Consider the following 25,297-nt stretch of genomic DNA (forward strand, 5'->3'; position numbering starts at 1 on the left):
CCATTACCACAGTGACTTGTATACAGGTAACCAGGAACGATACTTAAAATCCTGTGATGGACTGTGATGTGATTCCTAATGCAAGGGGGAGTAACAGTAGTACCTGATTGACATATTAAATGCTTTATTTTCAACTTCTCACAGAACTAATGTTCTAAAAAAAATGATCTTTTTACTTTTGTCAATAGGTTTTCCAATGCCTTCTCCTATTACGGGATTATCCTGCTGACAACTGAGCTGTTCCAAGCTGGAGATTTGTGCGCGAGTATGTTTACAGCTTCCTTTGTGCAGAGCTGCTTTTAATGTTTTCAATTGTTGAATTACAACAAATCCCAAATGCTTCCTTATAGTGACCCAAGGAGCCAAGATTGAGCCAGACTGCAGTCTTGAATGTAGATATTTAACGTCAGCCGACTACAAAGACCTTTTATGGACGACCTTGGCTGAGTTCCCAGGTAAAATACTCGCTGCTTGCAGTCTGTCAGAGGCGTGGTGTGCAGTTAAGTTGAAAGTCTGACAGCTGACATAGAGAAAATGTCCAATTTGTTTTTGGTAATTTCCCATCAACTTAATAGTAGTTATACTGTGAAAAAGTGGCAAACAAACAGTGAATTTGAAAACTATTACTGGTTTTCAAAATGTCCCTGTAATACTCTTTTCTTTTAAACTTTGATAAAGAAATGTATGTTTTTTAATCCGTGTTTAATTGTGGGCGTGCACCTTTCCTTTTGTTCATGTCCAGATCAACATGCAGTGTATTGATTAGTGGCTCTGAGCTGCAAGAGCTTAACAGTTAATCAGCTGGAAGCATGAGCATTTATTACAGAAGTGATTTTAGACTTCAGGTACAAATTAAAAAAATAAAAAAAAGACAGCTGAAATTTAGGAGCAGCTGAATTGTGTGGCTTCATAAATAATTATAGTTAGAAATGAGACACAACACGACACCCTCAAGAGTGATGGGGATGGACATGCATACGCGCTTCACTATATTTACTGGGCATAACATCAGTTTAGGCAGGTTGTGAAGTCTAGTTCGGCCACACAAAATAATAATTTTGTCTTTTTGAAAAAGACTGTTGCACTGTTATGTTCATTGTGAGGACTTAGACAGAGACAGCGATTATTCTCGCTTCCAGACACCACATGGGAGTGGTTCATCCTTATTCTACTTTTTCTAAATCCACAAGAGTATGTATTAAAGATAGATGAACCTACTATGACATCACTCATTTCTTAGGGAAGTCCCATTGTGAAGCTTCAAGATGGGCATTTTCTCTGTCCCCGTATTGGTGTTTTGAAACTGAATGTGAAGAGAGGAGTGAGAAACTGAGGAACACTGAACACTGGGCAATCTTTTCAAACGGCTGCAACATCTCCCTCTGTATAATCTGTGAATCTCTGAGATCCTGGACTGATATATCATAAAAATGGCGGTAAAAGCCGTCTCGACCGTACCCTGTAGTCTTCAACGGCAACGTCGCTGTTAGGCACCGCCCACATAAAAAAAGTATCCTGTATGATTAAAAGACGTGAAGCTAGCGTTTGAGCCCACAAAGTCATCAGGAAAGTGTTGACTGTGGATACAGTAAGAGTCCCTTGCCCTGATTCCCTCTAGATTTCCATGCAACTATAAGTCTGTTTGCAACTACAGGAGGCATCCCCTGCTGGCCATTATACAGAATGCATGCTTAAACAATTCAATATCACTTTTCAGACCTCAAAGACAATCTTCAATACGCAGTCTACATACTGATAAAGCCTACTAAAGACAATGCTTTGACGTTTTTCAGTGATTTGAAGGTGGGCAGAGTATAGCATACAAACATGTACATTCTCAGAATAAAGAGAACGAGATACAAAAAAAGTGCTCTTTAAGAGAATGACTCCATCTTTCAGTGTTGAGTGCAGTCGTTGATCTTTTTTTTTTTTTTTTGATGTTGCTTTTAGGTTTTTTAGTCGTCCTTCTACTAGTGGACTATATCGGCAGGAAGAAAAGCATGGCACTGTGTTTCCTCATGTTTTCCTTGTCTATTCTACCGTTATACGCTTGCATTGGGAGGTACGTTTGTTTTTTAATATCATAGTACGACAGCAGCTAACCCAAACATGCTTGACATTAAAACACCCAGGCTGATTTGTAACTCTTTTTTTTTTTTTTTTTTAATTAATCCAGGATAGCCCTTACCATCTTCATCTTCATTGCCAGAGCCTTCATCTCTGGTGGATACCAAGTTGTTTTTGTTTACACACCAGAAGTACGTATCACTTTTCAATTTAGCAGATTTTGTTTGTTTGTTTCTTTTTTCAGACAGGTCAAATTGGACAAACTGTACTCACTGACTTTTCTTTCTTTTGTTTAGGTGTTCCCTACAGAAAACAGAGCTTTAGCAATGGGAACGTCAAGTGCCATGGCCAGGTTGGGTGCCCTGATTACACCCTTTGTGGCACAGGTATGAAGCAGTCTCCTGTTTTTGTGTTTTTGAACAAGCTAATAAAATGTTTTCGGTAAATTTTGTCCAAATCTATCTCCTAAATGAAATTCTTTTTTTTTTTTTTAAAGGTCTAAGATGTTAGGTTCTCTATTACATGTAACAGCAATAGTACAATGCATACATACAATGGCCATGTTGTTAAGTAAACCTATTCAACTATTTATTGGCATAAATGTCTAATCAGCTAATCATGTGACATGTAGGCATGTAGACATGGTCCAGATGGCCTGTTAAAGTTCAAACCAAGCTTCACAATGGAGAAGAAACATGATTTAAGTGACTTGACCGTGGCATAGTTGTTGGTGCTGTCTGTATAAGAGGAACCTACTTGTTTTATCTTCTTGTGTTGTGGTTTGTTTGATTAAGTGTGTAATAGCTATGGACGAGGTTGATGCAAATGGGTGTTCTTGTTTAACAAACAGAACAAACCATTTGTTACAACTGACCATTTCCATCCCTTTATGACCACACTGCCGTCTTCTGATAGCTCCTTCCAGCTGGGTAATGTCACCACCATGTTACAAAGCTCATCATCTCAAACTGGCTCCTTAAACATGACATTGAGTGCAATGTACTCAAATGACCTCAGCACCTTTTTGGATGTGAGATTCACATTATGGATGTAGATGCTGCCAAATCTGCAGCAACTGCGTCATGCACGTGCCAAAATCTCTGAAGAATGTTAAAGCAAAAGAAGGTCAAACCCAGTACAAGCAAGTGTATGTCCGGTTATTCTAAATTTTGAATCAGTGTGACCCGTTTTCAACTCGGCTGAATAATATTATTTGGCATCCAGCGTGGCAGCGATAATTTCCATACCTCATATTGGATATTAAAAGCATTACAATAGGCCTCTTAAATTAAACTGTGAATTGAAATGTCTGCTCTTACTGTTACTCACCAAAAGACAGTATCTATATCACTGAGGGCTAAAAACAAGTATCCAAGAAAAATAATCAGTGAAACTGTGTGAGGTGGGATTACGTAATGCATTGCTTACATGTTTGTGAATCTGCATCTGTGTCATTTCGACACACCCAAGTTTTGGAATTTTCTCCATGGTTTTACTAGAGTTCAAAAACCAACATTGTTGTCAATGATTATTTAAAGAATGTCATAAACTATAGTTTGACAATATTGTGACTTGTGGTAGATTTAAATTAGTCCAGTCAGGCTCTTTATTATTTAAGAGGTGTGTTTTTCTCTGTTTGGCCTCTCACTTTTTGTGTTTTGGTTCTAGGTGTTGCTCAGGACGTCTGTGTATTTGACTCTGTCGGTGTATTGCAGCTGCTCTCTGCTGGCTGGCGTTGCATCTTGGCTCCTGCCCATCGAGACATTGGGAAGGAATCTGCAGGAGTCCAGTCTCGACCAGGAGACTGCAGGGCAGACGACCTCCACCACCAGAGAGTCAGATAATACAACGGGCTCAGCGGACCAGTGACGGATGAGGCAGGAATATAATAAAAAAGAAAGTGTAAAACCTGTTCTCCCACCTTCCGGTCTCCTGCAGTTACGTTGGTTGTCAGTTTATGGGTAGACTCATCTGCGCAACGATGGGTGAAGAACAGCAGGGGGGACTCTCGTTACAGACGGGGAGTGACAATTGAGGCTTGGCCTAATGAGAGCGGAAGAACACTTGTTGGACTGGTTTGTTTACTCAGTCTTCCACTCAGGCCATAAGAGGCAACAGAGGGACATTCTGGAAATATTAATGGCTTGTCCCCATGCTGCCGATACAGGAGGTCTATGGCTTTACTCAGTGTGGGTTCAGATTTGCTCTTTGTATTTATTTGTGTGTAAAGTAGAATGTAAAAGGATGCTTTCTTCCTCACAAGTTCTAGTTGCTCACAGTTGTGATCTTTATAAAAGATTAATTATTTAAAGGAGGCACATTGAGCAAATTTAAAAACGTGTATGTCAGCAGTCTTAGATATAGGATTGTCTTTAAAAAATAATAATAATTAAATCGGCAGTGAAAATAATCGTGTTGCAACTCTAATTAGTTAACAATTATTCTAAAAAGTAAAATTCTTTTGAGCCCATTTTTAGTTGTAGTCTGGGGTGATGTGGAGGACAAAAACAGCTAAAAATAAATCTACATAAACAACTCCATAAATGGGTAATATGACATTATATGTATAAAAAGCCATACATTTCATTTGTACCTAGTATCTGTTTCAAGTTTATATTTAATTGATTCATATTTAAATGTATTTATTTAGACATACTTTATCCTTTACTTCCCGCTTTCTAAAACCTAGCATCTACATTTTTTTTCTTATAGATTTTTTTTATACTTTTGTTGCATCAGTATGCAAATGAAGGAAATACACTTCATTATTTGCAGTGAGAAATGGGGGGGAATAAAAATGTATACATATTTGTAGTTTTTAAAAAATAAATGGTAAACATGTGCATTTTTTTTGACAAAAATTATGAAAAATTAAGCATTAATTTACTTGACATTTTATAAAATTAATATTCATTTTTATGTATTATTTTGGTACATTTTCTTACCAATGAATGCAGAAAGGTTTTCTGTAATATTTTCATCTATAAATATTATATAATAAATATAAAATTAATCGGTTTTTGTTGTCTTAAAAACGTCCTCTCACAAACACTATGTTTCATAACGTGAGCACATTTTTATAATTATCATTAAATATCGTGAATATTTGTTTTTGGGAGTTCCTAGTCTGGCCTGTCACCTTGACAACATTGGCCCAATGACAGCGCACACGCGAACTAGGCCAGCCAATCACAGGCATCCGGCAAAGCTGCATGTCATTTCTGCCCCGCTTGCAACCTGCGCTGTGTTTTTGTTTGTCTGTCTGCACACCAGCGAAGAAATCACAGAGTCTGCTGCTGCTGGCGCGGAACGAAAACCCAGGAACTCTCTCTTCTCTCACTTTCCGCCCATGAGGACTCCGGTAACCGCAGAGGACGCACGGAGCAGGACCGAAAGGGAGCACGGCCGGGGCAGTGGAGTCAGGTGCTGCTGCTGGATGAGAGTCTGACTAGGCATTTTCTCCCCGGTGACAGCGACAATCTCAGCGGCGCATCTTCCCGGATAGGCGCTCCTCCTCCCCTCCCCTCCCCTCCCTTCCCTTCTCCTCTCCTCTCCTGCAGCTCACTGACCATGGCTCTGGTGACACTGCAGCGCTCTCCCACCCCCAGTGCTGCATCGTCGGCTAGCACGACCAACAGCAGTGCGGGGGAGGTGAGTGGAAATGCCGGGGGGCTGGGTCTTTGTGTGTGTGAGGGGGAAGACGCCAAGAATGCGCCCACGGGAGTGTGTAAAACAGATTGGGTGGCGTTTGCGTTTGATATCCTGCAGGAAAGGGTTAACCTGGTTTCCGTCATAGTGCGTGTGTCCAAATGTGTGCGCTTGTGTGCTGCAAACTTGATATATTGTTACAACAGGGAGTTGTTTGTGGCTACTGTGGCAGGGGATTTGTAAACAAAAATCCTGCAGAGGGGGAGGGGACGGAGGGGGAAACGGAGGGGGGCTGTCGGATTTAGCTGTCAAGACACAAAGTGCTCGTTTTGCTGCTGCACAAACATTCGCAGGTCTCGGTGTTGCCGAGGTTTTTATTTGCGAGTAGTGCGGTCACCAATTTGGGAAGGAGGTCCTTAAATGTGGGGAGAGCGAGCCAAGTGTTTTTGCGAACTTCTAGAAATTTCAGAATAGCTCAGATCCATAACTGCACCGTGAAAATGCGCTTGGCCCTCACCGAGACGTCAAATCCCGCGCAGCACCACGCAGACAAACCGATAAGCTCCGTGCTCCTTGTTTCCAAGTTACATAGCAGGAAGAAGGGTTGTTGGTTCTAGTCGGGTTGCGTGGAGAAGTGATGCTGACTTAGTGGAGTTGGAGGCATTAAACCTCCACCTGTGAAAGCAGGGGCGTCGGTTAGAGATGGAGCACTGTTGGACGTTTTTATCCACGTGAAATCCTAACATCTGTGCTCGTGCGCCACTTTCTGGGTTTTCAGGAAAGTGGATTATGCGCTCAGAAGTAGGCTGAGGCACAAAAATAAGCAGTGACAAGCCTTGCTTTGAAGATAGGTGGGTGCTTCATCTCACCATCACTATTCTGCTAGAGTCAGCCGGCAGGAAGGAGGTGTGTGTGTGTGTGTGTGTGTGTGTGTGTGTGTGTGTGTGTGTGTGTGTGTGTGTGTGTGTGTGTGTGTGTGTGTGTGTGTGTGTGTGTGTGTGCGAGCGATGTCTGAATTAGTTTTTCGTTTTTTATTCCTGAAATTTGAAGGTGTCCTAAGGATTGAGCTGTCAGCTCTTTGCAACTTCATAACAGATTAGTTCACCAGGCTGCAGAGAGTTGGCCAGCAGGTGGCGCAGGCATTCTTTCGTCCATCTCTGCATGGTCCTTGAGACGTTCAACTTATTTAAGAGCAACTGCAGCCAAAAATTCAGAAATTTCGAACAAAAAATGTAAAATCCTCTCAGTTGTAGTTGTGTGATATGTTTAGCAGGATACTCAAGCGTGTGGTCCATGTGTGTTTGGTGCCTGCATTTCTATTAATGCGAAGCACTCTTAACTTTATCCTTGTTATGAAATAGTTCTGTTCCTTTCCCACTGTTCCACTGTTCATGATCATCACAGTTTTTATTTTTTTTAGTATAAATATATTGTATGCTGTTTCAGATTCGCTCTTTTTACTTGTCTTTCAGGATTTCGGAAGCGATGATGAGAGGAAAAATAATCAGAGGTAAGACACTTTTTTTAGGTTTTTTTTAACATATTTGAAGCTCTCTAGAGACGACATTTATAGCAGAATACAAAAGTATTGCGTTTCTTATAGTGGTCTTGTTTTCTGAACAACAATGCATATGGTAAATGGCCTGTATTTATATAGCGCTTTACTAGTCCCTAAGGACCCCAAAGCGCTTTACATATCCAGTCATCCACCCATTCACACACACATTCACACACTGGTGATGGCAGCTACATTGTAGCCACAGCTGCCCTGGGGCGCACTGACAGAGGCGAGGCTGCCGGACACTGGCGCCACCGGGCCCTCTGACCACCACCAGTAGGCAACGGGTGAAGTGTCTTGCCCAAGGACACAACGACCGAGACTGTCCAAGCCGGGGCTCGAACCGGCAACCTTCCGATTACAAGGCGAACTCCCAACTCTTGAGCCACGATCATCCCCATATCATACTGTTGTTATAATGAGATCTGAAATTGTAATACAGCACATAATTTTCTTTGTTTTTGGACCAATTAAAGGAGAATCGGGCTCAGGATAGTTCACTTCAGATGCATTTGCACTACGTGAAATAGAGTACATACAAGGCAGCAAACCTGACACTGACTTAAGCCAGCTTTTTTCCTATTGGCTCCCTCTCACAAACAGAAGGTATGAAGTGGGTGGATGGGGTTTCTGTGTACAAGCCAGGCTATTTGTCTGATATGGCCATATAAGGAAGTCCCGTTTGACATCATAAAGAGCCAGGAGTGTTTACTTGCATATACGCTGACCTTTGGTGACATGAGCAGCCTCCACCATGGCGATTATATTACTGTAAAAGATGTAAGGAGAAGCATTATAGGTGCACTTTAGTCACATGTGAAATACTTTGTATGCCTGTTTTGAAAAATATTTTAGAGATCAAAATTGGACTGCACAGAAACGCAGGAAGTAAACAGGTCTGATCGGAATTTGGGTATGTTTAGTGTATCTTTAGTTTTTTTTAATAGGTGCCTGCTGAATTTGACTATTTCTGCCAAATGCTTCTGTGCAATAGATAATATACTAGATGTCAGGAAGGGTTTGTCGGTATGGATAGTAAACATTTAAAAAAAACATGTATACTTTCAAAAAAGAGAGTGAAAAAGGAAGGTTTTAAAAGATGAATGATAATTATTGTATTTAATAGTATTTTCATCAGGCCTGCAGTGGGAATATCTGCAGTAAGCGCAATGCAAAAGCGTTCCTGAAGATGAATTAATAAAAAGAGGGAGGAAAGAATTCCCACATGCCATGCATACTCAGCGTGTGACTTATGACCTTACTGAATAATTTGTTAACAAGCTGAAAATCCTTTTTTCTACGTATTTCAATTGTATATCACAGATTTTCCATCCATCATGGCGAACTATTTAAACACAAAAAAGTATCACTGCAGCGGCAAGATGATGCAGTAATGCATGAATACATTAGTGGCAAAATGAATGCATCTAATAGTTTTTTTGTGTGTGTCTTTAATGGAAACGATTTAAATAAAAGTAAATAAGCTGAACCAGGAAAATTAATGCTATTAAATTTTATACATTAATGTCTTTATTTGATTTTTTTTTCCCTGGTGGCCTGTGAGTCATAATGAGTCACATACTTATGTTTGATTTTTGGCCCCGGTTTCTCAGAGCTGTCAAGGAGAAAAATCTGCTGGACGAACAGTTGATTTAACTTGACAAGGCTTTAAAAAATGTTTCTCGCACTCCGTTGCATAACAGAGCGCATAAACCGCTGTCCCCGCTCAGTCACGAGGCTTTTCTTTAATCAACTTGACGTCACAAAAATCATGACTTGTGTCAGCAAAGCTTTGGCACAGACTGCCTTTGTGCTCGTGTTTGTGCGTGTGGGTTTGTCAGAGTTGAAACGGTCGTATCATGCTTTGAGCTTCTCTGCGGTTCGCAGATTCATCAGCGTGTAGTCTTAATTTAGAATTCTGCATGTCAAACTTGAGACTGACGCCAAGTAACAACCCCCCACCCCCCACCCCCGTGCGCCCTCCCCTCCCTGGAATGAATGATGGTATTGTGGCCGGGCGTTGCATACGGAGAGCCGATTGCTGAATCACGAACTGTGAAAGAGGAGACGGGGGAGCCAAATCTGAACGGAACCCGGCGGCACAGATCCGGAGGTTTCAGGGTTTGGGATGGAAAGAAAGCTGAAAGGGGAAGAGAGGAAGGACAGGCAGGTTCAACCCAAACACGCTGTGCAGAGGTAGATGTTAATAAGAGGGAGGGGGAGTGGGGCGTTTTGACTGAGAGAAGATGCTTCTGGTCATAAAATCCTCAAATAAAGACATGCTCACCGTGCTGCCTCACTTTGTGGAGAAAGCTACTTGGACTCGGACGGAGATCTGCCGCATGTAAGTCTTCACAGCAGCACAAACAAGATCATTCTGTATACTAGATCCGTATTAGCAACAATCTGCAAACAGTGGCAGTATAGAATATGTGAGCTCTTTTACTTTAAAGTCATGAAAACATTTGTAGGAGAAGCAAGCGGCTTTAAAATCTACATCCTAAGTCTTATTCTGATGGTTGAGAATTGGGTTTTTCTTCGTGCTCAGTCCTTTACCCGGTCACGGTGTGAATTTGTTCAGGGATTCTGTTTTTTTTTTTTTAAAGCTAAATCCTCCGTGACTTCGTCTCATTCGTCTTCTACATACAGTTGAAGAGGATTAATGATAGCACGTTGCAGTGGAGCTGAAACAAAAGGCCTTGTGATGGCCCCACTCAGTCATACCAGGCTTTGTGTGTTTTTGGTCAAGAGAGGAATGAGACCGTGGTCGAACAAAGCTACACACTGTTCTGTGTGAGAAAATACGCTGAAGCTCTCCTCCTGCTTAGTGCAGCCTTCATAACAAAGTCATGACCCAGGAGTGCTTCATTCAGCACAGGTGGGCCGAGCAGAGGAAGTCTGAACGTTTGAGTGCATGTAGATAGCTGAGTGTGTGTGTGTGTATGTGTGAGGTGCATAAAGGTCAACAAACCCAATCAAGTGGAGTCTGGTCACCATTACTGTTAAAACTAAGGGCTGTTAAATGTGCTGGATCAGGACTCTGCTGACTTTCAGTCCCAGATGAGCCATCCGTCCTGCTCAGTGATCCAAACAGGACTAAATAAGAGAAGTACCTGCTCACGCTGTGTGCTGTGTCCCGACAGGCCTTTCATACGTTACTGGTGTGTGACTTCAGCTTAAATTTGGCCAAATGTGCAACACAATGGAGTATCTGCACTCACCTGTTTACAGGAGGTACAGCAGGTCAGTCAGTTAAAGCCAAATCATTGTTTTTTTTAGTAAACAGAATCACTTTGGACTTCAGGATTTTGTAATGAAATGAGGACCGTAAGGACGTCATTTCAGAGTACAGGATATTGTATAGAGCAAAAAAAGAAGTCTTTTCAGAATAATGGCTCATTGTGTGCACAGTTAGGGTTGAATTTTATGAAGTTTTATTTTTCAGCTTTAACAATTTTAGTTTAACAACCTTATCACCAAATGTTTACATTTATGTTTATATTTTGAAAGTACGCTGACAATTTTTGACATTGTCTTTTCTGATTTATAACTGCTATTTGTTATTCTTACTAAGACAAAGTTTAAAGTGTGTTTTCAAGCTGAACTGCATCGGTTTAAATCAGCTGATGGCGCCGAAGTAATGTCAGAGCTGAATTTTAGAAAATGTTTTCTTGTTTGTTTGTTTTCATTTGATTCTAAAGGCTGTTGGTTTAGTTTAGTTACATCTGCCAGTGAGGCTATGTGATTGTTTGAGGTTGTCAGTCTGTTGTTAGCAAGATTGAAACAGAGGTGGAGTTTGGCCCGGTGTGAGGGGGAATTAACTTTTGGGGTTGGTGTGTTTGCTGCTGTGAATTCAGGAAATTTTGAAAGGATTCTTTTACCATTGTAGACAAAGCCAAAAAAAAAACTTAATTTACGCCATTTTGGACAAAGGTACTGGTCCAGCTGCTCGAACACCGTAGCCCATGCGATGAAGCTCCTGGCGCAGCACGTTTCTGTGCTGATGTTAATGCCCGAGGAGGTTTCTCTGCAGATGTTGAGTCAGCAGACTTTCATGCATCAGGACTCAGTGACCCTGCTCTTCAAGGGTTTGTGGTCTGCCACTTCATTGGCTGAGTTGCTCAACTTACAGTCAGTAGTGGATTAAAAAAAATCCACAAACTGACTTGTTGCAACAGCGGCATCGTGTTACAGTAACACGCTGGAATTCAGTGACCTCTTTAGAACAACCTTTTCTTTTACAAATGTTTGTAAAGGCAGACTGCATGGTTCGCCTGAAGATTTGTTTATATAATACATCTTCACAAATGCATATCAGAGTAAAATATGAGAAACTGTCAGATATCATTTTGTAGTTCTCCAGAAAATAACTGAGTTATCCAAATCGTGACGTCCTTCTGGATCCAGGGTGGGAATTTATGCACGCTGTGGAGGGAATTCTCTTCTTCTGCTCTTATTTTGCTGTTTGAATTCACTTTCTTCACTTCGTGATTAAATCCTTCATGATAAAATACTGGAGGAGATGCCATTTTCTTTTTCTATTTCAGTCCATAATAATAATAATAATAATAATAATAAAGACTGAGAATGGAGTTAAAGTACAACAGATGTGATGTTTTTCAAGGAAGTGAGATTATTTAAACTTATTGCAGCTCAACAGATTTTCCACGAGGCAGTCCGTTCTTTGTGACTTTTAGCTTGGCATACGTGAGCTGGTTAGCTGTGAGCGCTACCATGCAGCCCAACTTGCTGCCATTTGATGAAAGTTCAGTATTTCTTGTGGTTGGATTTTAGGGTATAGAATGACAAATTTGGCTGCTTATGGCCAAAGTGTAGTTGTGTCCAGGCATCAGCATCACTGAATTCCTTTTGCACATCTACTTTTCAGCCTCAGCGAGAGCTTCTTCATGGTCAAAGGAGCCGCCCTCTTCCTCCAGCAAGGTGGCAGCACGCAAGGACCAAAGACCCCGACCCACCACAAACATGCAGGTGGGAACAGAGTCACGCAAAAACACACAAAGCTTTGTGTTTTTTCTCTTTTACCTATGTTCACTGCACAAACAAGACCCCAGACAAAAGCAAATGTGTATTTGCCGAGTCTTTTCTCCGTGTTTGTGGGTTTTGTTTGTGTTTAGTCTGAAGCATCACATAATTCGGTCTGACCCGAAGAGCCCTGCAGTTCAACGCCAGGCTTACATAGACTGTTTCATACAAGAGCACTCAGAGGGCACAACTCCCCCATAAGGCCAAGCGTTATGCTAAAACTTTGATGTTTTTATGATGACGCCAGCATTGTTACTATGGAAATCTAGTGCAGTATATTAATCTTTTTGTGTCATATAATGTTGTATGGAAAAACAACCTTATATTGTTTTAAAGAAAAAACAAAGTAAGTGCTGATGTCCCCCAATAAAAAATGAAAGTTTGGTTCAATGGAAAATGAAGCTTTTTCCCAATTCGTGTGGCCCTGACCTTTGACCTATGACCTGCTGCAAGGTCAAAGGTCAGGGCCTTTGACATTTTTCTTTGTCAAAGGCCCTAAAAATGTATTATTTTTATTATCTTTGATTGGAGCAGAATAGGCTGAAACGTTTGGCCTTTATAAACTGTAAAAACTTCAGACTTTAAGCTATAATAATGCGGTTGTGACTGAACCAGTTGCTAAACTTTATGGCGTTGTTGTAATGTTGTAGGGTGTGGTATTGAAAATATAAAAGCGGCATTGTACAGCTCTCTGCATGCTCTTTCATGAGATATATTACTCAATACAGTTCCTTTGATAGTTTTTGGGTGGGCGCCACTTTAGCTCAGTGGGTGAGCGTGTCCACATGCGGCATGACCAGAGTGTTTTCTCCCTCTCTTTCTCCCCAGTTTTCTGTCTTCACATTGCTATACTATCTAAAAGAGGCAAAAAAAATAGCCTTTAAGGATGATAAAATTTGACTGGGCACTAACAATAAGGTTGAGGGGAAATGCTTAGCTGCCTAGGTACTCATGTCCCCCAAGCTGTAGAATATTGTTGTGAAATTTGAAGACGATCCATAAAAACAATCGTGAGTGGCATAAAGTTTTTACTGATTTTCACATTTGGGGTGACCTTTACCTGCTTTAACCAAAGTTAAATCAGCTGTTGTTGGCATCTGCCATCACACAGAATTAGAAAATGATATCTTGAAAACTGTGGATGCTAGACTGCTAACAAACAGACCGACAGACAGACAAGCAAACAGTCGATTACAAACTCCGTCCCTTTGGGGGAAGAACGATCAAGTCTCAAACTGTGTGCTTGTGCTCATTTCCAGCTTCACCGTTTAATTATTAGACTCACCTAATAATGTCTGCATGCTCCATAGTTCAAAACAATCCTTTATGTAATTTATGTTTAAAATCTTTGGAAATGTGTTTAAAAACTGTTGAAATATGAACCTAACAGACTGAAACTGTGAGGTTGCCATTCAGCTCTATCAGTGACTGCCATTCGTGCTTGTCTCTCTGCCAGTCTCTTTCACTAACACTCTTTGGGTTTTTTTTGTGTGTGTCTATAAAATTGTGGGCAAGGGCAGGAAAGGTCAAGTCAGTTTGTAAAAACCTCTGCTAAATATTTACTTCAGCACAGCTGGGAGGTTAAACGATTTGGATTTATCTTCATTGTGAGAAATGTGCAAAATTTTCCTCCCACTGAAGAAAACAATAGAAAAAGCTGAATGGTCAGTTTGTAGTTGACCTTCGGAAAGTCCAGAAATCACGTCTCTAAAGCTCATGTCTGATTAAAGTGTATATTATCTATATTGTTAGTGCGATCTTCAGTATGTCTGTCAGCTGATTATTGTTAGTTTCAGTTGTTATATTTTATGCAAATAAACATACAGAAGCATGAAATCCACTTCTTTGCCATGGTAACCAAGCAAAATCCTGTCCATATCAGACGACAACACTGTGACGCTGACCTTCAGCCAGTCTGGCATGCAAAACGCAGTTTAATCAGTTCCCACGTGAGGAAAAATGTGAATTATGTTAAAGGCATTGTTGTTGAATCATTTCACAGTCTGCGTTTCACTTTCAGGTGATTTGCCTCAACATCTGCAGGTCATGTTTAAGATTCTCCGGTCTGAAGATCGCATTAAGCTGGTCAGTACAAACATGTTGCCATGTGTTGCTTTGTTTTTGTTGCTGGAAGCGTTCATTTCATTTATTTGATTCAGCAAAGATGAAATCAGAGACTTAAAAGTAAAGACCTGCTCCACTAGTTAACTGAGTGTTTTTATAGTAATGTGCAAAAGTCTTGAGCCCAATAACCTGTCTTTATATTTAGCTTCAAAAGTTCTCCAGGCTTTCTGAAGGTCTTTCAAGGGTTATCTTTGGACACTGGCTGCTTTTCCATTCACTTTTAGTCCAGTCATTACACCTGATCATTTTCAGAGAAATCTTTTATAGAAAGTACATAATATGTTCCAATTTGTTTAGAATCTATGCATCTATGAAAAATGTCATGGATAACACAGTTTGACAGGCTTAAATTTGTATGTTTGTGTTAACAAGGTGATTCCCACAGAGCTATTAGCCAAAAACTTGTAGTGTCATGTACTGTTCACTACCGCCTCATTACAAATGGTCTCAGTGGTGGCTGTCAAGAAGCTATTCTTAAGGAAGAGAAACGGTAAAGAACTGGCGTGTAGATCATTGTTGTGATGGCAGATCCATCCATCCATGAAACAAAAAATAATAGAAGAGCAGGAATAGGCCAAACACCTGGGATTGCAAACATATGTAAAAACACAGATGTTGTTCCTGAGCTTGCAAAAAAGTTTCGTTTTTGAAAAGAGCTGGGGTTTTTACCCAATCAAATCTGCAGAATAAATCCAGAATGTGGCCACATTTTATTGTTATCCAGCAGTACTGCTGTAGAGTCCAGACGCAGTGTTTTGCAGTCTCTCCTTTTGTCGTGCAGGCTGTGCGGTTAGAAAGCAGCTGGACAGATCGAGTGCGCTATATGGTGGTTATCTACACCACTGGCCACCAAGATACAGAGGAAAACGTCGTCCTGGGAATGGACTTTACAGATAAGGACAGGTAATTAGTCTCTCTGCACGTGCACATTTTACCTGTTTTAATGAGATTTGTTAACCTCATGTTGTTGTGATCTACAGTAAGAATTGCTCTATTGGGATGGTGCTGCCGCTGTGGAGCGATACCAACATACATTTAGATGGAGATGGGTAAGTTTCACTTTGCCACATGCAGAGAACAAAAACACTAATGGATGTTTTCATTCTGATCACTTCAAAATGTGAGACAAGGGTTTTCTAGCGAGGCTCATTTCGAGCCTATTCTTTAGGCTTTAGTGCCCACCAGTGGCAGTGGAGGGAGTTACACAGATTTTTTTTTTTTCCTCTGTGTGATAACAGTTCTTGCTGACCTGTTAACATTGTCCCTGCCTCTGTAAGCTGGAGGAATGTTCCACTGTTTGGTGTCCTGAATAGACCCCATGGACGAGCCCTGTCCAGTCTGTGTTTACATCCCCCTCATTACTCTTCACCTCAGTCCAAACTAATCTCCTTCTCCGGCTTTTCTTCTTCTTCACTAGAGGCTTCAGTGTGAGCACAGCAGGGCGGTCACATGTCTTCAAGCCTGTGTCTGTGCAGGCCATGTGGTGAGTTCTTCATGTCTGTCTAGAAGTGTGGTTGTGTTAATACGCCGTTACCCAACATTTTTGCCAAAGTGATTGGGAATTGAATTTAAAATCAGTTAAAAATGTGTACATTTGTTTGTGTTAACTTGGAGGATACGGTTCGTGTCTTTGTGCAAGTTGTGAAGGTCTGTTACAGTTGTGCTCAGACATTTACATACACTCATCACAGGCATGGATGTCATGGGAATTTTGGGACTTTTAAGGATTTCTTGGAAATTAGGTGCACACATATCAACAAATATCAAATATAAGCAATGAAGAACTTCAAAGAACTCTGTGAAGATCTAAGAAGGAAAATTGTGAATTTACACAAGTCTGTTGAAGCCATTGTTAAACATCTGCAGATTTTAGGATCATTAGTTCAAACAACTGTACATAAGTACAAGTTATTCAGATGTGGCATTGCTTTGCCGCAGTGTAGAAGAAGACCCAAACTGTCACCCTCAGATGAGAGGAAATTGATTAGGATGTTCAGGAACAACCCAGGAACCATCAAACCTCAATCTTGCCATGAACACTGCAGCTGTCAACCATGGTGGTGGCAGCATCGTGTTCTGGTCTGCCAGTGCTACTGTTATGTTGCACAGTGTGGATGAAATAATGAAGGAGGAGGACTACCTCCCAATTCCTCAACTTCATTCAAGGTTTAATCAACTTCAATCTTGAATCAGCAGCTAGACATTTGAAACTTAGACACAGTTAACTAGGTGTTATAACAGGATAATGATTCAAAACACAGCTCAAAACTGGTTTTGGAATGAAGAAAGCAGCGGATTACGCTTAAAACCGACCAATTTAAATGAACCAATTCTTGTACGTCTTGATGGTCAAATATTCACTCAGAATTATGTCAGAAGCTTTTTGATGGCTACCAAAATCTTCTGGATACATCTTGTTTAGATACTTTACCTTTTATATATTTGAGTCTGTTTTCCACTGATGACACTCCTACCACACTCTGTGTATGTGAGCGTTCACATGCCACCTTCTGGTCAGCTGACAAAATTACCAATAATGTGCAGGTTTCCCTTCTGTTCAATGGGGATCTTTAGCAGTTAAAAGTTTGCGTCATGTTCCTGCAGGTCCGCCCTGCAGGTCCTCCATAAGGCATGCGAGGTGTCCCGCCGGTTCAACTACTTCCCAGGGGGCATTGCTCTCACATGGATGGCCTTCTACGAGAGCTGCATCACCTCCGAGCAAAGCTGCATCAATGAGTGGAATGCTATGACCGACCTGGAGAGCACCCGGTCTGATTCTCCCACCATGTTCGTCGACCAGTGAGTACCCAGCATAGCAACTCACCTCATGTAATGAAGGAAAAACGGGCACATCTTTTAAGTCATGCAGTACTAATTAATTATCCTGTATTTTTCAAAGAAGATTTAAACAGATCTCATGCAGCCAAACAGATCATAGATCAAACGTGCCTGCGCCGTGTGTCTTTAGTCGTAAATTTATATGCTTTGGACACGAGCTGCTGTTCTTCTGTTTCTGGCCTTTGTCTTCATCAGTGGGAAACACTGTTATGCAAATTTTCATTCAGACCACAGCACTGATGCATTGACTCATTATGTGCAGGCCAACTGAGCGAGAGAGAACTGAATGTGCCATTAAAGCCAAACTACGCAACATCATGATGTTTCAAGACTTGGAAAACATCACCTCAAAGGAGGTACGTGCCGAATCAGTATTTGTCATTCAACGGGCAAGGAATGGTCTAAATTTTCTTTTATTTTCACGTTTTAGGAAAGAATACACTAATTAAAGATTCAAATTAGCTGTCTATAAAAGTTTAAGTGTGTTTTCCTCAATAACTAGTCACTGCCGATCTTTGTTTTTATGCATTCAGGCAAAAGGCCTTATTTTAATCTCTTCAGCACAAAACAAGTTTTTTGTTTGTTTTTTTGCATTTTTGCTAAATAAAAATTAAAAAACTATTTTCCCAGAGCAGGCAGCACTACGTGTTTTATTTGTCAGATTTTTACACTTTTACACTTTTTACACTAAGGGATTTGCCTCCTGGGATGAACCAGGGACCTTTTGTTTGTAGAACCTTTACAATATTAAATAAAGGTACCAATGCTTAACCTGTGGTTGGTAATGCATTTGGAAACCATGTTTTTAAGAAAGTGGGGGTTCATGTTAATTCCTCATCCTCAGATCCGTAACGAGCTGGAGCAGCATATGAACTGTAACCTCAAAGAATACAAGGAGTTTATAGACAACGAGATGCTTTTGATCCTGGGTCAGATGGACAAGGCTACACTTATCTTTGACCATGTCTATTTGGTGAGTTGTTTGCATCTTGTAGTATAATTTAGAATTCTGTATACCCGCCCTCCATACTGATAGCCAAATACTCTTTCACTGTGGTATATAGTTGGTTTAAATACAGTTATTCTGTGTAAGTTTCGGCCTTTCTTCCTCTCTAGGGCTCTGAGTGGAACGCTTCCAACCTGGAAGAGCTACGTGAGTGTGGGTGAGCTGAGAGCTTAACACTAACCAAAGAATCTAACCTATTTTTCTTGGTTTAATCCCACTTGTCTAATTCTCATTTATGTGTCTCTTGTTATTCCTATAGACATATAATTGCAAAGTCTGTTAAAATCAGACCAAATTTAAGTGCTTGACTTAACTTTGTGCTTGAAGTTAAGTATGAAAATATGCAGAGCTTTAGTAATAACCATAGATTGCATATAGATTATGAATATTGGCGTCATGCATTACTTAATGTAGTTTGGATTTGAGCTTTGTGGCCATGGCTGTCTTGGTGTTTAAAGACCAAACATCACAAGTGAGGCCAGGATCTGGCTGAGAAACTGAAGGAGAGTTCTCTTGTGGTAGAGATCTGTCAGTCACAAGGGTGCTATACCCTACACCTTACTGTTATTTCTCTACATTGCACCACAATTTACACAATTAACATGTTGTATTCAGTAAGAATTTAGACCCATCAGGAAAGTGTTTACTGATATCATACATTAACAGAGTAAAAGACCTCCCTTGTAGCCCATAGAAAATACAGCATGACTACTTTTTGCAACCAGAGGAGGCACCTCCTGCTGGCCATTAGCAAGTAATGCAGGTTTATAGCATTTGTATCTGACCTGAAGGCTACATCCAGTTTTTATATCCAGTCTATATGAACAATATGGTTCATGCTCAAACACCACATAGAAAAATAACTGCTCAAAGAAGAAAGTGCAAGAAGAAGAAAGAGAGAAGAGACTTTGGACACACGAAAGACTTTTTCTAAGTAGAATGGAGCCTTTTTGTCAAATCTAATCTTTGCTATTTGTCACAGCAAATCAAGACCTGGTTGTGGGTGAGCTCTTTCAGGACTCACTGATCTTTTTTGTTTTGTTTTTTCCTACTATGATAAAGGTCTGTGGGCAGAGGAGTAAATATTAACATGATGGGTTTTTTTGCAGAGTGGGTTTTATTCTGAACGTTACCAGAGAGATCGACAACTTTTTCCCAGGCTTGTTTTCTTACCACAATGTCCGAGTGTACGACGAGGATGCCACTGACCTGCTGGCCCACTGGAATGACACTTACAACTTTATCGTCAAAGCCAAGTGAGAGCAAAACAAACCAGTCATCTTGGGGGTGGGAGGGGGCTTGCTACTGTTGTCTAGATTCATAAAATGGGGTGAGAGTGATTTTTCTTTTCTCTTGATCCAATAGGAAGAATAATTCCAAGTGCCTGGTGCACTGTAAGATGGGGGTGAGCCGGTCTGCCTCTACTGTTATTGCCTATGCAATGAAGGAGTATGGCTGGTCTCTGGAGAAAGCCTACAACTTTGTCAAGCAGAAACGGAGTATAGCTCAGCCAAACGCCGGCTTCATGAGACAGCTGGCAGAGTATGAGGGAATTCTAGATGCCAGGTAAGCAGGTCTATGCTTTCACTAAGGTTTGCACTTTGCAGAGCCAACAGATGGAACCACTGTGTTTCATGAAGCTAATTAAGAGATTATAACTCTGTGTGGTTTTAGTTATTCTAGTCACATTTAAAGCCTAATTCACCTTTGCAGCAAACAGCGTCACAACAAGCTATGGAGGCCTGGAGCAGATGAGGAGGGATCGGATGATTTGCAAGCCTCAGGCCATTGTGCCGGTGGAGGGGAAACACTCAGAGAAGAGGAAGCCTGGGGAGGCTGCGGGGCATCTCCCTGTAGGGGTATGGGTCTGGAGATGGAACCTCTAGACTCTCTTAACTATAATTATTACTTTAGACGTTTGTCAGACTCCGCACTTGACAGTGAGCCTTCCACTCCAGTTCGGGGACCCCCTCTGCTCGGTATGGAAAGAGTTTTTATTGAGATTGAAGATGTAGAGAGAGATGCCCTGCTGGAGGACGAGGGTTTCCCCATGGCCCATTTAGCCCTGCCTGGTGAGGGCACCGCAGCCCAGACCTGTGGACGCCTTGATCCCCTCGAGGACATGAGGCTGAGGCTCGAGTTCAGTACTTTGGAAGAAGAGGATGAAGAAGAAGCTAAGAAAGAGGAAGCTGAGATGGCAGCTTTGGCTCAAATGCCTGGAAATTCAGAGGGGAAGAAAATGGGGGAGGAGGATGAGAGGAGCGAGGAAAGCCGGTTAGGGTTAGCCAACCTGAACACCAACAACAGTAACCGCCTAGCAGCCAAGCGCAGCTGTCCTGCAGCTTTTGATGTGAGTTTAAAAAAAAAAAAACATTTTTAGTTGAAAGATAAAGTCTTTAAGTTGCAATTTTAAACATCTATTTGTCGTAGAGGTAAATGTTGTAAAGTGAACATATTTAGTTTTCATGTGACTGACCATATGCTGCATTTTGTTCAATTTTTCTCCATTTAGGACAGTGGTAGCACAGGAAACCCTTTAAAAGTGAAGCCCTCCTATCAGTCCTGTAAGGACTGCATGCGTCTACCGCAAGGGCGGCGCTGTGACCGTCCAACAGGAGGCCGTCCCCACCGCCTTAACCCTTCCCGCCACTGCACTGTCCCTTCCATATGCATAGATCCGCCTGGAACGAATTTTGCTTCCACATCGAGTCTGCAGTCTCTTTCCAGCCCTGCAGTTGTACCACCTAACTTGATCCAGCCCTCTACTCAACTGTACCGCTGTTCCACCTGTGCCCCTGACGTCACAGCTGTTCCCCTAACCAACCACCAGAAACTGGCCTCACCCATGAACTGTGAGGAGGCGCCTCCTGACCGCAGCTCAGTGGAAACGGAGGACATGGATGAACCGCAGGGTGAACAAGTGTTAAGGGAGTGTACTGACGCCATCAGTGACGCTGAAGATTTAAAATTACAACCTGGTGGAGCAGTAGAGCTCCCGCAGCTGCAAATGCCAGGACTGGGGATAGAATTTGGTCTGGAACTGATGCGACAGAGGGCAGAGCAGCTTGAGAAGCTGCCAAGCATGGCCATGGAGGCCAGCTCTCAGTAGGACACCTGCCTTAACACGGTGGCTCAAGCAAAGATGAGATGGGGGGATGAGAAGTGGCTTGCCACTGTCTCAGTCTCTTTAATGGCTTTGAGAAGTTAAAACCTGCTGCTGTGGTACCATGAACAAAGCACTGTGCTGATCTCCACTCTAATGTCTCGGCTCCATTTAAACAAGCTGCAGAAGCTCAGTGCATTGACAGAGAGAGCTCCGTCGTAGACTTCCGGCATTGAGATCCAGATGAGGCCGATTGCTTTCACTATGTGCTTAAGGCCTGGATGCTTCAGATCGAGCCAGGGTGGAAGACTTTCCCGTGTGTTTGAGGCCGCCGTGGGCTATTCGAACTGCCTTTCTCACCACACGTGCAGGATCATCCCCTTTTCCCACTCCCCAGCCGAGACGAGCATTACGCCGCCATGTTGCCATCAGAAGACAAGTTTCAGTGCAGCAGTGGCAGTTCGTAACATCTAGTTGTGGTTCCTTTATGACTCCTCAGAGTGCTTTATTTAAATGTCGATGAAAAGAAAAATACAGAAGTAGCACGCTTCTGTCAGTGTACTCTGTTTCCAGTATTCATGGAGGAGCTCAATAAGTAATTATAGCTGAGCCACTGTTTCCTCATATTACTACAGATAACTGAACCATCACTGAGCTTAACTTATATTTTACCTGCTGCAGCTGCTTTTGCATCGTGAGAGAACATTTCATGTGAAAGCATACTAGTTTATATGAAAGAAAAAAGTGGATGTGACCGTAGCCTTTTTAATGCCTCTTTGTGAAGCACCGTACCTCGGGCCAGGAGCGTCTCAGACTGTTTTTGGTCAAAGACTGTTTTGTTCTTTCTGCTCAGCGGCTACTTCACCCTGACCTCCTCCAATAAAGTTAATCTAATCATGTACTGAAAGCGCTTAGTTTAGTCCACGCATGACTTTGCAGTATTACATAACATATCTCCAACACATTTACACACAAATGTATCGAACAACAACAAACTTCTACTTGAGTTTTTTAGCATTTGATTTTCTAATAATTGGTTACATTGTAAGTAACAACAAAAAAAGGTGCATTCGTTTTTCAAGTGGATGTTGAATTGATTCAGCCTAACCTGATCAATCATCTTATGCATAAGAGAATGACAGAAGATTGAAAGGCATTTAGACCCCGAGCAACAACCAGATCATTTCTGATGTAACCAAAGCTGTAACATGCACGGACACTCGGATTGCATCCACAGATATTTTTAAATTCACACAAATCACATATACAGTAGATTATGCAGTTGAGCACAACTCTAGTATCCATTCACACCATGCACAGTCATACGAAAACAGACCAGGAAATCAAAAAAATATATTTTTTAATCTCTTGAAAGTTTAAGGGATTAGTTGCGTTTGTTCGCCGTGTCAAGTGGAGCCCATCCCTGTGTAATGTATAACTTATTTGCTCTAATGATAACATTTGATCCACGTGTCAACTGGTTATGCTGTAAAAATTTGTTCATAATATACTGTGAAATTGAAAAAAGTAACTCCAGTCACTCCTATATGAAAATCAGATGATATTTATAACTTATTGTACTGGATTTCCTTTATTTTAAATGCAGAGAAGGTAATCTATGACATCAAGATGATTGCAAAGCTTAGCACATGCAGGTTTACACACATGTGTCCCAGGCAGTTATTTCAGAGCTTTTTCTAATTTTTTATTTATACTTTCTTTCTTTTTTTTGTTCTTTTTTTTTTTTTTTTTTTTTTTTTACAGTGTCGCATAGCCTAAGGCTTCTTCTGGTTTGTTTGTTTTTAAAGCTGTTTCCTAAGTGGTGTGCCACAAATCCAAAGTTGCTGTGCCACAAGGTTTATTCTCTGTAAAATTCTCTGTTTGGTTGCTCTTGTGTCGATTCCCTTACTGGCGCGCTGGGTGTGCTGCTAAAGGATGCCTGTTTGTCTGCAGAGAAAGCGTGTGCACGATGTATTACTGTGTTTAGCACTTAAGAAAAATGAAAACTGTGCAAAGAACGAATGCAAATCATTTGGTTATCTTCAACTGTGCATTTATTCTTTATTTTTGTGGAAATTTGGTTTGTTTTTAATTCGATAAGTATGAACAACCGTGCAACCTCTGTTCCTTTTTCTCCCCGGACTAACTGAATCAGAGGGAGCTGCAGGTTTGCTCCACTAATTAGATTAAAATATTTTGGTGCTCAATTTAAGCTGGTCTTTTCCTTCACATGGCCATTTGAGTGTTACGTAACACAAGATGATTGAAAGAGCTTGCAACTGAACAACTTCAAACTGAAAAGAGTTTGAATTCAGAAATTGTAACAAGTGATGAACTTGCAAAGGTTTGTGAAAGACAGATTAAGGAAATATTATATGGAGCTAAAAAACTGGTATGCTTTAATGTAAGTATGAAGCTATAGCCATTATCCAGTTAGCTTAGGTTAGTGTGATGACTGGAAGCAGAAACTAAGTTTATGGGTCTCTGTGTAATCCACCAATTTATTTCACTACTTGACATATTATCTTACTTAAAAAATGTGAAAAATCTTCTTTTTTTGTTTGTTTTTGTTGTTTTTAGTTTTCATGCTACGCTAACTAGCTTCTGACTATACCAATCAAATGCCAAGGTGGTGTTGATTTTGTCGAAGTAAGCATACTTTATCAAATTTCAAACTATTTCTTTAATGTATTAAAGGTGGGATTCCACGTTAAGCCAGTTTTTAGCATTTTAAAGCTCTTGGCACATGGACCTGATTAAGGTTGACAAAATTCCTGCATCCCTGCACCACAGCACTATGTTTGGCTGGTTTTGTCCCTTTTTTTCTATTTAAGTGCCTTAACCTCAGCCTTAGCGCTAACATAAAGCATCACAGGCTTTGCAAATTTTCTGTGAGTGTGTTGATGGTCTGGCTTTTTGTACATTACTTAACCTCACTCCCAATAATAACCATTACCCTTTGCAATGTATAACTTAGCACATATTATAATGTATGCAAACACACTCGAGCTCATTTACAGCAGCATCTTCTCCCTCAACGCACTTGGTGGACTTCCATTTATTAATAGCCTCTAATAATGATGTAATTGTTTGATATTGTTGAGACTTGTGGTACATTGTATTGGTTCAATAGCTGAAGAACCTTATTTGCTGGAATGAGAACTATCATTTACATTAAACTGTTAGATAGGATGAATTTATCTTTGAAATTTACCAGTCTGTACATATTTTTCTCTACAATTTGCTATTTGAGTATATTAGCTTGCAGACATGGTCAATATTTAAGAAGAAAGTATTAAAAATGCTACTGTGTATTGATAAGTACTCATAATTAAGTTCTCGTGTTTGTACCACGCAAAATATTTTATATAATCTCTAATTTAGGCAGTTTTCAGGCTCTATGGAAAATGGCTGTGTTTGTTTTATTGCATTAGTCCCAGGCATCAGGCCTCAAAATGACAATCCTACTGAAGAGCCAAGCACTGAGGACGTTAAAAACACATTGTAATGTAGGGAGGGGGGGTTTATTTGAGGTATTTGAGTGTATTTATAGAGCACAAGTCAGCCCCAAAGCACGTGAGCTTGAGTGGAAGATGTAAATAAGTAAAAACCTCCCTGAGAGTAAGATTTTGTTACGTTTGATGCTTTTTGTTAACTTTTGTGTACTGTACATTGCCAATGTTCATGTGTATGCACTTTTTTTACATTTTGTTAATATGTTGTCCAGTCTAATGTTTATCATGGAAATAAACTATTTCCTCTGCATTATCTGTGTAATCAGTTGGATTTTGCATGCATCCAGTGTAGACAACACACACTAGACTAAAGAACAACTCAGTTTAAAATTTTAGCAATGCGTGTCATCATTTGTGTAAACATATAGACTCAACAGCCACTTTGTTAGTTACAT

The 25,297-nt window shown here is 40.9% G+C and overlaps 2 protein-coding genes across 4 annotated transcripts in view; both read left to right on the forward strand.

Annotated features, from left to right (window-relative positions):
• The window catches only part of svopb (SV2 related protein b), a 26,051-nt gene extending 20,450 nt beyond the window's left edge, over positions 1-5,601 (forward strand). For both annotated transcript variants that reach the window (XM_080866044.1, XM_080866043.1), the window contains exons 11-16: positions 189-265; positions 351-455; positions 1,951-2,062; positions 2,177-2,258; positions 2,364-2,453; positions 3,736-5,601. In XM_080866044.1, the coding sequence (XP_080722170.1) occupies positions 189-265; positions 351-455; positions 1,951-2,062; positions 2,177-2,258; positions 2,364-2,453; positions 3,736-3,936 (667 nt within the window). In that variant the 3' untranslated portion in view covers positions 3,937-5,601. The remainder of the gene's footprint in view (positions 1-188; positions 266-350; positions 456-1,950; positions 2,063-2,176; positions 2,259-2,363; positions 2,454-3,735) is intronic.
• On the forward strand, positions 5,592-25,152 carry ssh1b (slingshot protein phosphatase 1b). Of its 2 annotated transcripts, none has more exons than XM_080866008.1 (15): positions 5,592-5,718; positions 7,188-7,225; positions 12,162-12,262; positions 14,337-14,401; positions 15,222-15,343; positions 15,421-15,489; positions 15,858-15,923; positions 17,045-17,239; positions 17,541-17,634; positions 18,123-18,251; positions 18,395-18,441; positions 19,394-19,540; positions 19,650-19,850; positions 19,998-20,634; positions 20,797-25,152. In XM_080866008.1, the coding sequence occupies exons 1-15, from the start codon at positions 5,638-5,640 to the stop codon at positions 21,391-21,393; spliced, it is 2,589 nt and encodes an 862-aa protein (XP_080722134.1). In that variant the 5' UTR covers positions 5,592-5,637; the 3' UTR covers positions 21,394-25,152. The 2 variants fall into 2 exon arrangements, with proteins under 2 accessions (XP_080722134.1, XP_080722135.1); XM_080866009.1 differs by lacking the exon at positions 5,592-5,718 and adding an exon at positions 6,025-6,566.
• Positions 25,153-25,297: the final 145 nt, after the last annotated feature.

This window comes from Rhamphochromis sp. 'chilingali', assembly GCF_963969265.1.
Source record: "Rhamphochromis sp. 'chilingali' genome assembly, chromosome: 2".
NCBI classification, from domain to species: domain Eukaryota; kingdom Metazoa; phylum Chordata; class Actinopteri; order Cichliformes; family Cichlidae; genus Rhamphochromis; species Rhamphochromis sp. 'chilingali'.

What these genes read in the sequence shown, in the direction of transcription:
- ssh1b (XM_080866008.1), top strand. Translation starts at nt 5,638, where the DNA reads ATGGCTCTGGTGACACTGCAGCGCTCTCCCACCCCCAGTGCTGCATCG. An exon ending in TCTTTGACCATGTCTATTTG is followed by an intron (nt 18,252 to 18,394) that starts GTGAGTTGTTTG and finishes CTTCCTCTCTAG; the next exon opens with GGCTCTGAGTGGAACGCTTC. An exon ending in AACTTTATCGTCAAAGCCAA is followed by an intron (nt 19,541 to 19,649) that starts GTGAGAGCAAAA and finishes TTGATCCAATAG; the next exon opens with GAAGAATAATTCCAAGTGCC.